Genomic DNA, 12,595 nt, shown 5'->3' on the forward strand with positions numbered 1-12,595 from the left:
TGCCCTCTAACATTTATGAAGCCCCACAAACTTCTAATAAGTGCCCCTTCCCTATTATAATTTTTGTATTTCAGTCTACTTTGCACAATCCTTCAATTAGCTCCCATTCGGAACAATACTAACCAAGTTTATATCTGGCTTAAGCCTGTTTATTACGCCATTTAAGCATGTGAGCCCCAAATAGAACTTAAGCAGTGGGTAGTTACTTGTTTAGTCTTACAGATTATTCTTTAGGGCCTTATAATAGAAAATACTTCATATTTGTTACCCAAAAAAAAAATCCAGTCCACCCCTGGGCTTTTGAGACACCCCCCCTCCCCCCCCCCCCCCCCCCCCCCCCTCCCAACTTAATGAACTATTTCAAGTTTTCAACATGGTTTGGAGGAATAACTTATAATTCTTAAAAATAAATTTTGCTTTAAGTTGAAAATTACAATGTTAACTCCCTTCCCCTATTCTACAGATAAAACATAAAACAGAAAATTTTAATACAGCTTCCAAGTTCTAAAGAGAAACAAAAAATAAAAACTACAATGTTATTGGCAGACTCATTTCATGATGGGAATCTGTGACAATGCAGAATGGGCAGGAAGGCCTGCACATATGATTGATTATTTGAGGATCATCTTGTGCAGAAACTTTGTCGTCTTTGATGCTTGATAGAAGAATTTGTTCATTTTGTTGCCTTTGTAACACCGCGTGACCATGCTCCTCCCATGTAAAACACAATGGGTAAATGTGACAGCTATAATGTTTATAGCATTCACTTCTTTCAGTATCACGCAGCAAAGAAACAGTAAATTAGTTTGTTTCATATTCATAAGAGAAAATTACTCCAGAACCAGAAGCAAATAAATATATTGGTTAAGAAATCATAAATGTACAGGAGTACTGACTTGATAGCTTTAAATTCTGAATCAGTTTCTCCACCATAATTCTCTGCTGCACCCCACTCAAAGATTCCGAGTTCATAATTGCATTAGCAACAACTATGACGGTAGATGGAGAGGAGGCATTGACCTGCAATTCAATAAGATATTATAAGAATAGTATCAAGATAGCTCAGTTATAGTGGCACCATCTGTGGTCTCCAATGTCTGTGGTTCAAACTTTACCCCCAAGTGCCTCTCGCTGAAAGTGATAAATTACGGTTCTAGTCCAAAAAACTGTTTCTCCACACAAAAATTGGAGGTAAGACCGTTTAATAAATTACCTCTCCCAAACACCACAAAAGTGAGAGTTTGAAGCACTAGGTACAAACTTAATTAAAAGAATAATATTAGGAAGTGTCCTTAATAAAGGTTATTAATTTTCAGGCAACATGGTTGCAACATAAAACAGTTTGGAAAAATTACATTTTAAACCTTATATTTCAGGGGTGTAACAAATTAAACGTTAACCCATTTAAGTGTAACGACATTGTGTTTGGGGTTTTAATATAGGGTAAGGCTTCAATTTATCACCATTCCAAACCTCGGGGTTTAATTTGATACACCCACGAACCTATAAGGTTTAAAATGTAAGTTTTCCAAACAGTGTTTGTGTAGTCCTTACAGGGGCCTCAAGCCCATATCAAGAGAAGGTCATAATCTCATAGACTAAAAAAATTGGAAACTGGTGACTGTCTAACCCAACTACAAATAGGAGGGCCTCAAGAACAGGATGTATACCCAAAAACGGCCATTTAAGCCAACTGCTGTCTCAAAGGAAAGCTTCTTCCCCAAAGCATCGAGAACTGGACATGGTGAGCTCAGGAGCCTAGAGACAAGAGATGTATCAATGTATCATTATAGCATAGATAAAATCTCAAGCTTTATAACTATGCTATATAGTGGGGTGCATAAGTTACGTTTTCCCATCAAAAGGAGGGGGGCAATAGATCTATATAGTTACCATGAGTTCAGGCACATATCTATATTTTAAAAAGATCTGTCAAATATCAAATGTCAAATATGAATTAAAGGGGGAGAAAAATTCTCACATTCTTGACAGACCAGTTGAAGATTCAAACATGTAGCCATCTTTAAGTTGGCCAAATTCTGCCGCTTTCCCACTGGCTGTATAATACAAAACAAGGTAATGAAAAGGTCAAGAGATGGCCCAAAAAATCAAAAACAAGGAACCTTGGAAACTAATAAAAGTCAGAAACACGAAAGATATATGTGGGGGTACATCAAACAAAATAAATAAATAATTAGAAACCAACCCTCAGTGCATGACAACTCAGGATTCATGCCAGGGTTTGCCTTCACGACCCGAACATAGAGCAAAGTACCTATCTGCAGCACATCACATTAACAAGAAGAAAAATATTGCAGAAGCAAACAAATAATTGATATAAGTCAATCATCATTTTCCACTTCGCAAAAATCAAGAGACAGAAATATTAGAGTAGAATCTGTCAATGATTTCAATGCTACAATCACCTTTCTTAAATTTTTTTTTTTAATTTAAAATTTTTTAAAGAGTATATCTTTTAATCCACAACAAAGAACTGACTATGGTGTACAGCTAGCTCTTACAGCAGTCAAACAAGGAAAAAAACTGTTCATGCCATTAACTTATTACCAAATACAATTCAGAAGAAAAGTGTAGCTTTTTCCTTTAATTTCAAAATTAAGAAGATTAATTTCATTTTAGAAGGAACCAGGATAGTGTTAAAAGAAATGAATCTAGCAAGTATAAGATGTAGAAGCCATATCTAGTTTACAGCTTCAACAATCTTATCTGTTGGAAAAAGGATTCTGTGAAATCAAAGGGGCAATACCACAAGAAGTGGAACCATGTTTCCAATAGTCAAGAGACGTGTAAAACTAGAGCTCATTGGCAGCAAAATCAAGACCACTATTCAGGTTGCCTTCAGTGGTATGAGTGAGAAATATTGGTTTTCTTTCTCTTAAGAAAGACCTAGAAGTAGCAACTTTGAGTTTAGAATACCTCTCATCCTTCTCCCCCTATGTGTTACAATCTAAAGAAAAATAATATAAGATGTAGGAGAACAAAACGAATTGACTTCCCAGGCAATATGCATATGATGATGCATGGGTACATGATGTATCCATAATTAAACTAAAGAATGGACAACCTTGTCTTTGCAATTAACATATAACCATCACCTTAGACTTTCACACACCTCAAACTTTGGTATGTTTCTTCTAGTTCCTCCTTTAAATGCAAGCACAGGCAAAAATGCCAATCCAGGTCCTTTTATGTCCACAAGAAAGTTCTGCAAGTGATGGACAAAAAGATCATAGAAAGTTGTTCTAAAGTTCATAAAAACACATAAAACTTTTTGACAATGGGTAATTTTATGTCCAAGAAAGGTATTATAAAGAAATTCAATGCAAAACACCAGTGAATTACATAAAGAGAGAGTATTCACTTGGAACTTGGAAGCATACTTCAAATTGTGGCCAACCCTAGCTAATAGGATCCATACCCAACCCCAAATTTTAGGGACTAAGGCTTTGTTGTTGTTGTGTCTATCTGTCTATCTATCTATCTATCTATCTATATATATATATATATATATATATATATATTCATTCATTCATTCTAAAATTCAGATCCATTAAAATCTCCACCTCAACAATGGTACCCCCTTTCTAAAAATACAGCAATATATATCATCATCAAGGTTGGGATGTCCAACTTGCAGCACACACACAGCACAATTTTTATTTTTTAAAAACATACATAGATTCATAGGTAGACAGACACTACGAGTAACTTTTTTAAGTCCTCAGAAAGGGAATTCAATCTCTACAGAGTTAAGAACAACTGCTATAATTTCAAGAAATTCATAAATAAACTAGGGTACATAGACCGTAACAATTAAGGGACAAAATGGCTGCTCTGATTTTAAAAGCAACAAAGCTAAAATAGGAAGAAGTTTCTACTAGCAATGGAGGATCAATAATACCAAAGTCAATGATGTAATCAAGTAAAATTTCTTACATCCGCTTTAGAGTCCACCACAGTTCCAAGAACAGAATCTCCTGCATGAGGCACATACTATACAAAATAACAAATTCACAACATTAAATGAAGAGGAAAAATAAGAAAAATAGAAACTATTTGAAAGCCAAGTAAAGAAACTACAACATTTTTTTTTTTTTTTTTGATTAGTACGTGAAGGAACTAAAGCAATATGAACACTCTAGAGATCAATGTCACCCAATCTAATTGAAACAATCAAAACACCACTGAAGTATACCACATAAAAAAGAAAACTATCCATTTTGAATACAGGGTTGTAACAATCACCAGTGAGCACATAACCTAAAACAATTCAAAATTAGTCTCAACTTCATAGACACTTTATTTGGGATGTCATACCCGTGTCGTAATGGTGTCTTATCTGCCGTATCATGGTATAATTTTTCAATGTCTGTGCATCCTAGATGGCTAGACTAATGCCTACTAGAATAAATTGCAATTCCAAGTACCATCAGAATGAAAAATACACAATAGGTAAGGTATCTGGCTATCGAATTATCAAAAAAAAAAAAAAAAAAGCTTACACAACATTAAGAATCATAATAAGGTAACAATACACTAGGACATGTAAAAATCAAAGCTTGTTACATATCAAGTAAGGAAAAAAGATTCACTTATTTTGTTGAAACTCAGCATACAGTATAATACAACACTCACCCTTTTCTGGGGGCTTTCAACCCAATATTTGTTTGGCTTTGAGAACCTGAGCTTCCCAGCCTTCATGACAGAAATAGCATCACAATCCTAGAAATTTACCCATGATGAATGCCTATCAAAATTTTATAGGAAGAATAAAAAACAATAAATTTTACCCATTTGAATTCTCTATCTCATTCAAGTAAAAAAAAAAAAAAAAAAAACCTTAGGCAAAGAACAGACCTGTCGGAGACCACCACCGAGTTTTAAGGTTTGGTTAGTCATGTTTGAGAGATCGAGAACGACATCGCCTGGTACCTAAAGCACCCACCAAAGAATAAAATTGGTTAATTGGGTCACTATTTGTAACTGGTGAGAAGGTTATAGAGAGAAAGAGAAGATGCACTTACGACTGACTGGTCGACAAAACTTGTTGGTGAACTGGTGGGTTTGTCTTCCATTGTACACTTTTTAGAGAAAAGCCGCCGCGACTGTGTTTTATTTTTGTGGTTTAAGAATCAATCAGTGATCAGAAATTGGGGTGGTGGGGGTGTGAGAGCATAAGGAAGAAAGAAGAGTGCAGGGAATTTTGTTCTTTGAAGTTTGAACACGGCAAGTTGTGTGTGAGGACCTAAACAGTGGACAGCCTAAAACTAGGAGGTATTGTGCATAACAGATGTCTTCAGTGATTCAAAATAGTAAGTTAGGAACGTTTTGAAAGAATTAAGAAAACTAACATCTCGAGTTATTGAAACTCGAGATTCAACTTAAAAAGACTCGCTTTGCATTTGTTCTGAACTGTTGAGGTGGCAAAAATTGCCACGCAGATCTCGAGTCTTTAAGACTCGATTTTACAGGGTAAAAACCAAGCCTTTAAAACTCGAGATTGGATTACAGGAATTAGGAAATTTTCAACAGATCTCGAGTCTTAGAGACTCGAGTTTTGCCTGGCACAAACCGAGTCTATAAGACTCAAGATTTAATTAAGCAAACATCATTTTTAATAAATTTTGAACAGAACTCGAGTCTTATAGACTCGAGTTCTCCTGGAACTATTTACTAACCCGTTCTGTCCATACTCAAAAATAGATAGTAGTATAATATATTACTAACGCGTTCTCCTGGGACTATATTATTCAGTCCACACTCAGCCTCACTAAACTCTCACCCCAAAAACAGAGCATCCTCAACTCTCACCCATACACTCAGCCTCACTAACTCTCACACCTCTCACTCTCACTCTCACTCACCACATTGCCTCTCTCACTGCTCTTCCCTCTCAACAATTTCATATTTCAAGTATGGGTTTTTTGATTTGATTGTTATTGTAGTTGGGAATTAGTTGTGTATGGGTTTTGCCACTAAGCTGGATTTATCAATGGTTCTTAGTGTCTTTAAATCTTTTTATTGACTTCTTATCACAATTCATGTTCCCATTCTGTGCTGCCAAACGCTGCGTTAATTTATGTGTTTTGAGTTTTGTTATCTGATTTATTCTGAGCTGTAACGGAATTTATTTATTTGTAAGGATTTTGGGCTTTTGACTTACCAACATATGTAAGATATATAAGCTCATATTACAAATTAATAACTTTCATTGGATTTCCATGCTTGCAAAATTTGCAGATGAGTAGATATATATGTAAATTGCAAGGGTGTTTTTTTTTTTTTTTTTTTTTTTTTTTTTTTTGTGCTTTAAAAATGTTCGGAAAAATATGAGTTTATGGATTAGAATTAAATAATGGTTGAGTAAAAGTGTTTGATTAAATTGTAGAAAACTTTCCAGTAGTTCTCAGTGTCTTTCAGTCCATGGGTATTAGTTGTAGTTTTCTACCAGATGGTTCTTTGTATTTGATTAATGGGTTAAACATGCTGCCAGCCTTAGCATATTGGAAATTCCTCTTAAGTAGAATGTTAACCTACTTTCAAGCATGTAAGAAGTACATATTTGTCCAATAGCATTAAATAGCATATTTAAGGTAATCAAGGTTCTGGTATCTTCCGTTTTGTTCAATAATAACCTCTTTTTACTTCTTTTTGATAAAATGTTAGAAAATATGCTATGTACTTGTAGTACAGGTTAATATAGATGTGTATGTGTGAACAAAATATTATGGACTTTAATCTTGTAACGACTTTTCATGGAATCATTATGAAAGTGGTCTATACATAATAGCAGAGGTTCTCTTATTCATTATCGAAGGGGCTTTTGTTGAGAACAGTCACAATGTTGAAGCAGATTTAATTTGTAATGAGTGTGTATCGTGTGTTCATTAGGCTAAAAGGTCCACTCTGATGTGGTTATTAAAGGTAGTCTTGGAATCTAATAAAATGGTTGACTAGGATTTCAGTTGATACTAATGTCTTAAGCATGAAATATGTTGGAAATACTGAAAAGGTCTCGATTCTTTTTTGTTTGGGGGGGGGGGGGGGGGAGGGGGTTGTATGTGTTACCAAAAAATGTGGCTGTGTTTGTGTTACAAAATTATATGATATATCTTTTGCAATTATTTAGTCCCCCGTTATCTTTTGCAATTTTGTATGTGTTACAAAAAATTGCGTTTGCAATTATCTTTTGCTTTACATGTGTTTGCCTCTCATACCATGCAGCTGTAATTAGCCTCTTGTATATAGGAAGGATAGATGGATTTGTATATGTCCAATTGTTAAATATAGTCATACTACAGCCAAAATTGTAGGAAAAATTGTTCAGTTTGTATGTATGATGAAAAGCAACTTATAAAAATTTCTCGGCCCCATCTTTTTATTAGAAAGTTAAAGACCTACTTCAAGTTTCTTTTAGATCAGGGAACTTGAAAATGTTTGTTAACTAACATAGTAACTTGACTTTAACAGGTTCACAATGCCTGAAATTAATATAATCATATACCACGGTGGTCCGTTGAAGAATGCCAATGCGAACAAGGGATTGCCATTTGAAGGGCCGGGTATAAAGACCTATTATACCCAAATTGATCGTAGGTTGAAGACCCTTGATGAATTGAAGATGATGGTTATGGAAGAGTTGTGTGAGAACCTTGCCATGCACAACATACACATTGCTTATCGCATGCCAAATGAAATCCTGAAGCACCGGATTAATTACAAGTATATGGCGATAGAAGCAGACAAACATGTGAAGATCATGTTTGACAAGTTGGAGAGAATACCTAAAGTAATTGACATTGAGTTGTACATACAGTTGGAGCCACGTGTAGAAGTTGGTATTAAGGAAATCCAACAAACACAAACAAGTTTACAAGTTACAGTTCCAGATGCTCAATATGAGTATTTTACACATGTAGAGCATGATGATGTTCATGCCGATGAAGATGTTCATGCCGATGATGATGATGATGAGGATGAGGATGATGATGATTATGATGATAAGTACGAGGATGAGGATGATGACGATGACGATGACTATGTTGATGAAAATATAGCCATTAACGGTGAAGATTTTGGCGATAGAGATGAGATTGAAGACAGGATTGAACAAGGGGACTTTAGGGACTTTGAGAGGGACATTGATGACGATGAGACATTGGATGGTAGTCAACTTGATGCATACAATGTTCTTAGTGTCCAAAACATTACAGACACAATCCCTGTGTACTCACCACCTGCCTTGTTATTTTCCGAAAATACTTGGGAAAATATGGTTGATCTTTCACATATTGAGACACCATTTGTGTCTAGTTGGAGAGAGGGGATGAATTTATGCAAAGGCTTGACTTTTGCCAATAAAGTGGAGGTGCAACGCATATTAACAAAGTTTGCCCTCAAGGAAAACAAACATTTTATGATCAGTAGGTCAACCACGACAAAACTTTGTGCGAAATGCGTGGATGAGTCATGCACATGGTATGTCTGCGTAGTTATGAAGCCCAAGTTCCACAATCTATGGATGGTCACCGTGTACAAGGGTCCTTACACGTGTATACGAACTGGGGTGCGAAATGATGGTAAAATGATGAGTTGTAAATTTATTGCAGATGACATCCTTAAGAAGTTATGTGAGGATCACACTATCCCAATTAAGCATCTCAGATCTATGATAGAGTCGAAATATGAGGGACAAAAGCCTTCTTACTACAAGGTATGGGATGCGAAACAAAAGGCGATTGGGAAGATGTTTGAGAATTGGGAAGAGTCTTACCAAAGGTTGCAAAAGTTGCTAATGGCATATATTGATCAGGATCCGACTACCCAGGTGTTCTATCGTACCACATCCACCGGTGAAGATGACACAGTATTTTTGAATTATGTGTTTTGGTCTTTCGGTCCAAGCATTGATGGATTCAAATATTGCAAGCCGGTTATCAGTATTGATGGGATCCATCTGTATGGTAAATATCAGGGAAAGTTGTTGGTTGCAATGGCAACCGACGCTAACAACAAGATATTCCCTCTTGCCTTTGCTATTGTGGATTCTGAGTCAGGGTCTAGTTAGAGGTGGTTTTTACAATGCCTCAGAGATGCGATTGGCCGCGTGATACCTAACGAAGGCATTTGCATAATTTCTGACCGACATCTCGGTATCAAAAAAGCCATTGCAAACTGGCCTAGAAGGGATGATGGAAGACCACTGGTATTTCATAGATACTGCCTTCGACATGTTGCTAGCAACTTTAACACACATTTTCAGAACTCGACTCTAAAGTCAGCGGCGTTGAAAGCCGAATATGCTAGTCAGGCAGTGAAATTTTATACCATAATGGAGACCATTAAGCAGGCGGAAATTGAGGCCATTAGAAATAAGAAGAAGTTGACGGGGAAGGATGGCAAGGAAAAGAATCAAGATTATCTTCCATACACATACCTAATGGGCGAGTCTGTGGATATGTGGACCCAGTCACATGATGGTGGGAGACGTTTTGGGACAATGACAACTAATATATCAGAGTGCTTCAATGGTGTACTGAAAGGTGCACGGGGCCTTTCTATTGCCGCGTTGGTTGAGTTCACTTGGAACAAACTTGTTCAATATTTCCACGACCGTCGTAAAGAATACCTTTTTGAGTTCTCAGAGGGTAAGAAATTGAGTGAATATGCCTTCTCCAAGTGGGATGGGAATAAGCGTAAATCTGAGAAACACTATCTCAAGCCATTTAGCAATGAAGAGCTGATATTTCAAGTAGTTACCCAACTTAACACGTGTAGTGTAGGAGGGGGAAACCATAGTTATGAAGTTCGGTTACAGGAAAGAACATGCAGTTGTGGGAAATGGCAAAACATAGGGATCCCGTGTTCATATGCAATTAGAGTATGTGACTATTTACATATTGATTCGACCACATATATTCACCCGTGTTATGGTTTGAACAATGCCATTAACACTTATGAGCATGCATTTGTGGTTCCTAAGTCGCAGTCATTGTGGAGGGATCCCATAGGGTCAAAGTGGTTGCCTAATCCAGCATTGTTGCGGGCCAAAGGTCGACCAGTGAAGTCGAGAATAAGGAATGAGATGGATGGAGTAAGGAATAAGGATCGAGAATCGGGATGGTGGAGGGAGGATGCAGATTTGATAGAGAGTCAGCCTAAGCAGACATGTGGACTGTGTCATGCTTCTGGGCATAACCGCAGAAAATGTCCGCAGTCCCGTGGCGCTTCCACAAGAGGTCATGTTCCACACTAGGTAGGTAGATGGCAAATACTTATGCATCGGTTAAATATTTGTTGTTCATTCCATGTTGACCTAATGTTTACTATCTTCTCTCCTAACGTGATTACTCTACGTTTTTTAGGCATGCTTCCAAGGACGATGTTTTTGTTGTGCGGATAGCCGATGTTAGGAAAAGTGACTACGTTGTATTGGCTCTATGTGAACTTTTTGGTTTTTGTTGAATGTACTTGTAAATCTCTATTCAATGTATGTCTATGAAGATTGTGATTTGAGTAGTATGGTTAGAACTACAAATTAAGCGTGGTTGGGCATGTTTAGAATGTTGATATTGAGAATGCCTTTTCCTGCGATGTAACTGCATTTGCATTGTAAAACCATGTTTATACAGAGAGCGTAGAAGTTTCTATAGTTTCGTGCGTACTGAGAACGCGTTTTGATGTAATGTAAGTGTATTTACATTCTCAGCTTCTTTGCCTCTGAATGAGTGTTTATGGATTACATTCGCAGTTTGTCTATCTTTGTTTCTCAGCAAGTGCATGCACACGTTTCAGTTTCTGGTTTGTTTGCGTGACCAGGAAAAAAGAAAAAAAAAATTCCATAGTGAATGATTCCTGGAATGAGCAAAGGAAAACAGAGCAAAAAAAAAAAAAAAAAAAAAAATTCCATGGAACTCGAGTCTATGAAACTCGAGTTCTACTGGAAAAAACAGAGGAAAACAGAGCAACCCTCTTGGACCTCTCGGAGTAAACAGAGCAAAACCAAAAAAAAAAAAAATGTTCCACTGGAACTCGAGTCTATGAAACTCGAGTTCCAATGGAAAAAACAGAGTAACCCTTCGGACCTCTCTGAGTAAACAGAGCATTGATGCTCTTTGGTTCTCGAGGCTTATAGACTCGAGTTCCTCAGTGGAACTCGAGTCTTATAGAATGTCAATTTTTACTGGGAATGTCAATTTTTATTTTATTTATTTTTTTTTTAAAGCTCATAATTGTTGTTCTTTTGTACAAATGAGCTTTTTAGAACTTTTTAAGGGAAAAAGTTCTGTTTATGTTTTTGTAAAATTTTTTTTTTTAACTACTTGGCCTCCTTTTATGTGGGGTAGATGTGAACACTGGGATTTTTTTTTTTGTTTTTTTGTTTTTTCTTTGTAACTTTAATTGATTGAGCTCCTGTGTTACCCAAACCCCAATGCCAATACTAAAACCAATACTATTAACTCTAAATTATAATAAATACACGTTTCATAAATGGTCCTCCTCATGGAAGTAGCTTTGGCCGCACTCAGTCTTCAATTAATTGGAATCACCGGCTCCTATATTGTTATGCCTTCCAGCTAGCATTATTGCTAGGTTATATAAATGACATGCATATGACTGATCATTTTAAATTCACATATACTCTATTTTTGAATATGAAATTTTAAAATTTTTATGCTCATTGTAACCTATAGATGCATTGCATTCAATAAACTATTCCACTCCATAACACCAAATGAGTGCTTTTGACAATATAGTGAAATGATCTTAACTCCAAATAATATGAGACACAAGCTTTTGATATAAAAAATGTGTCAAGTACATAGTTCTCTCTATACAAAACATAAAATTCCTGCCAATCAAGGCTTAAATATCCACATCTCAATACATTGTTCTCTCTATACAAAATTTGCAATCACACTAAGAAATGGCACGGAAAAGAAAGTTATCCACCCTTTTAAGACGGTAACCAAAGCAAGATAAGGTGGCAATGACAATGTTGGTCTCAAATATTTCATTCAACTTCCAACTGTCAGGCATTGGAGATGGCTTTACTCGATCCTTTGAAATCATCATGATGGTCCCTAATACAAATCACAAACAGAATTTGATCACATTTCCCATATAATGCAAAAAACAAAAATCTATCATTCATATCTTTATCAATTTAATTAATTATATATTTTTTGCAAACTATTTAGTTTCTTTACAAAGAAAACGAGGCCAAGAATACCAGCTAAGTAATAGAAAAAAGAAAGAAATATTTGCAAGAGGCTCTTTGAAATAATACCATCATTCAGTATTGCGATTATCAGAAGCATGAAAGGTGGGAACTTATCTTCCCATATCAAAGCTAGAAGCACGAAACCAAGCTGCAAAAAGGTTGCGTTAATGAATTATACGAAAGTTGAAACCAAAAAGCAAGAATTAAACCTTTAGCACTTAAGCTAGTGAAAATGAACTAAACAAAAAGTACTTAAATGCAAAATACTCCTAGCTTACCAATGTCCTTATGGTTATGGAGACAGCATATATTTGTATATTCATGCAAGCTAATTAGTTTTACCATTGAACA

The 12,595-nt window shown here is 36.0% G+C and overlaps 1 protein-coding gene and 1 long non-coding RNA gene across 2 annotated transcripts; both read right to left on the minus strand.

Moving 5' to 3' along the window:
• Window positions 1–419: 419 nt before the first annotated feature.
• LOC126716025 (uncharacterized) lies at window positions 420–5,213 on the minus strand. Its single transcript, XM_050416938.1, has 9 exons — window positions 5,046–5,213; window positions 4,879–4,953; window positions 4,657–4,743; window positions 3,958–4,014; window positions 3,134–3,226; window positions 2,207–2,279; window positions 1,982–2,057; window positions 1,671–1,758; window positions 420–1,020 (listed from the first exon to the last, which is right to left on the minus strand). Exons 1-9 carry the CDS (start codon window positions 5,094–5,096, stop codon window positions 865–867), a joined length of 756 nt encoding a protein of 251 aa, XP_050272895.1. The 5' UTR covers window positions 5,097–5,213; the 3' UTR covers window positions 420–864.
• Window positions 5,214–11,815: 6,602 nt separating this feature from the next.
• LOC126707610 (uncharacterized) lies at window positions 11,816–12,393 on the minus strand. Its single transcript, XR_007648993.1, has 2 exons — window positions 12,311–12,393; window positions 11,816–12,104 (listed from the first exon to the last, which is right to left on the minus strand). It is a non-coding gene; the product is annotated as an uncharacterized LOC126707610 (long non-coding RNA).
• Window positions 12,394–12,595: the final 202 nt, after the last annotated feature.

The sequence above is a fragment of the Quercus robur genome, chromosome 2 (genome assembly GCF_932294415.1).
Source record: "Quercus robur chromosome 2, dhQueRobu3.1, whole genome shotgun sequence".
NCBI lineage: Eukaryota > Viridiplantae > Streptophyta > Magnoliopsida > Fagales > Fagaceae > Quercus > Quercus robur.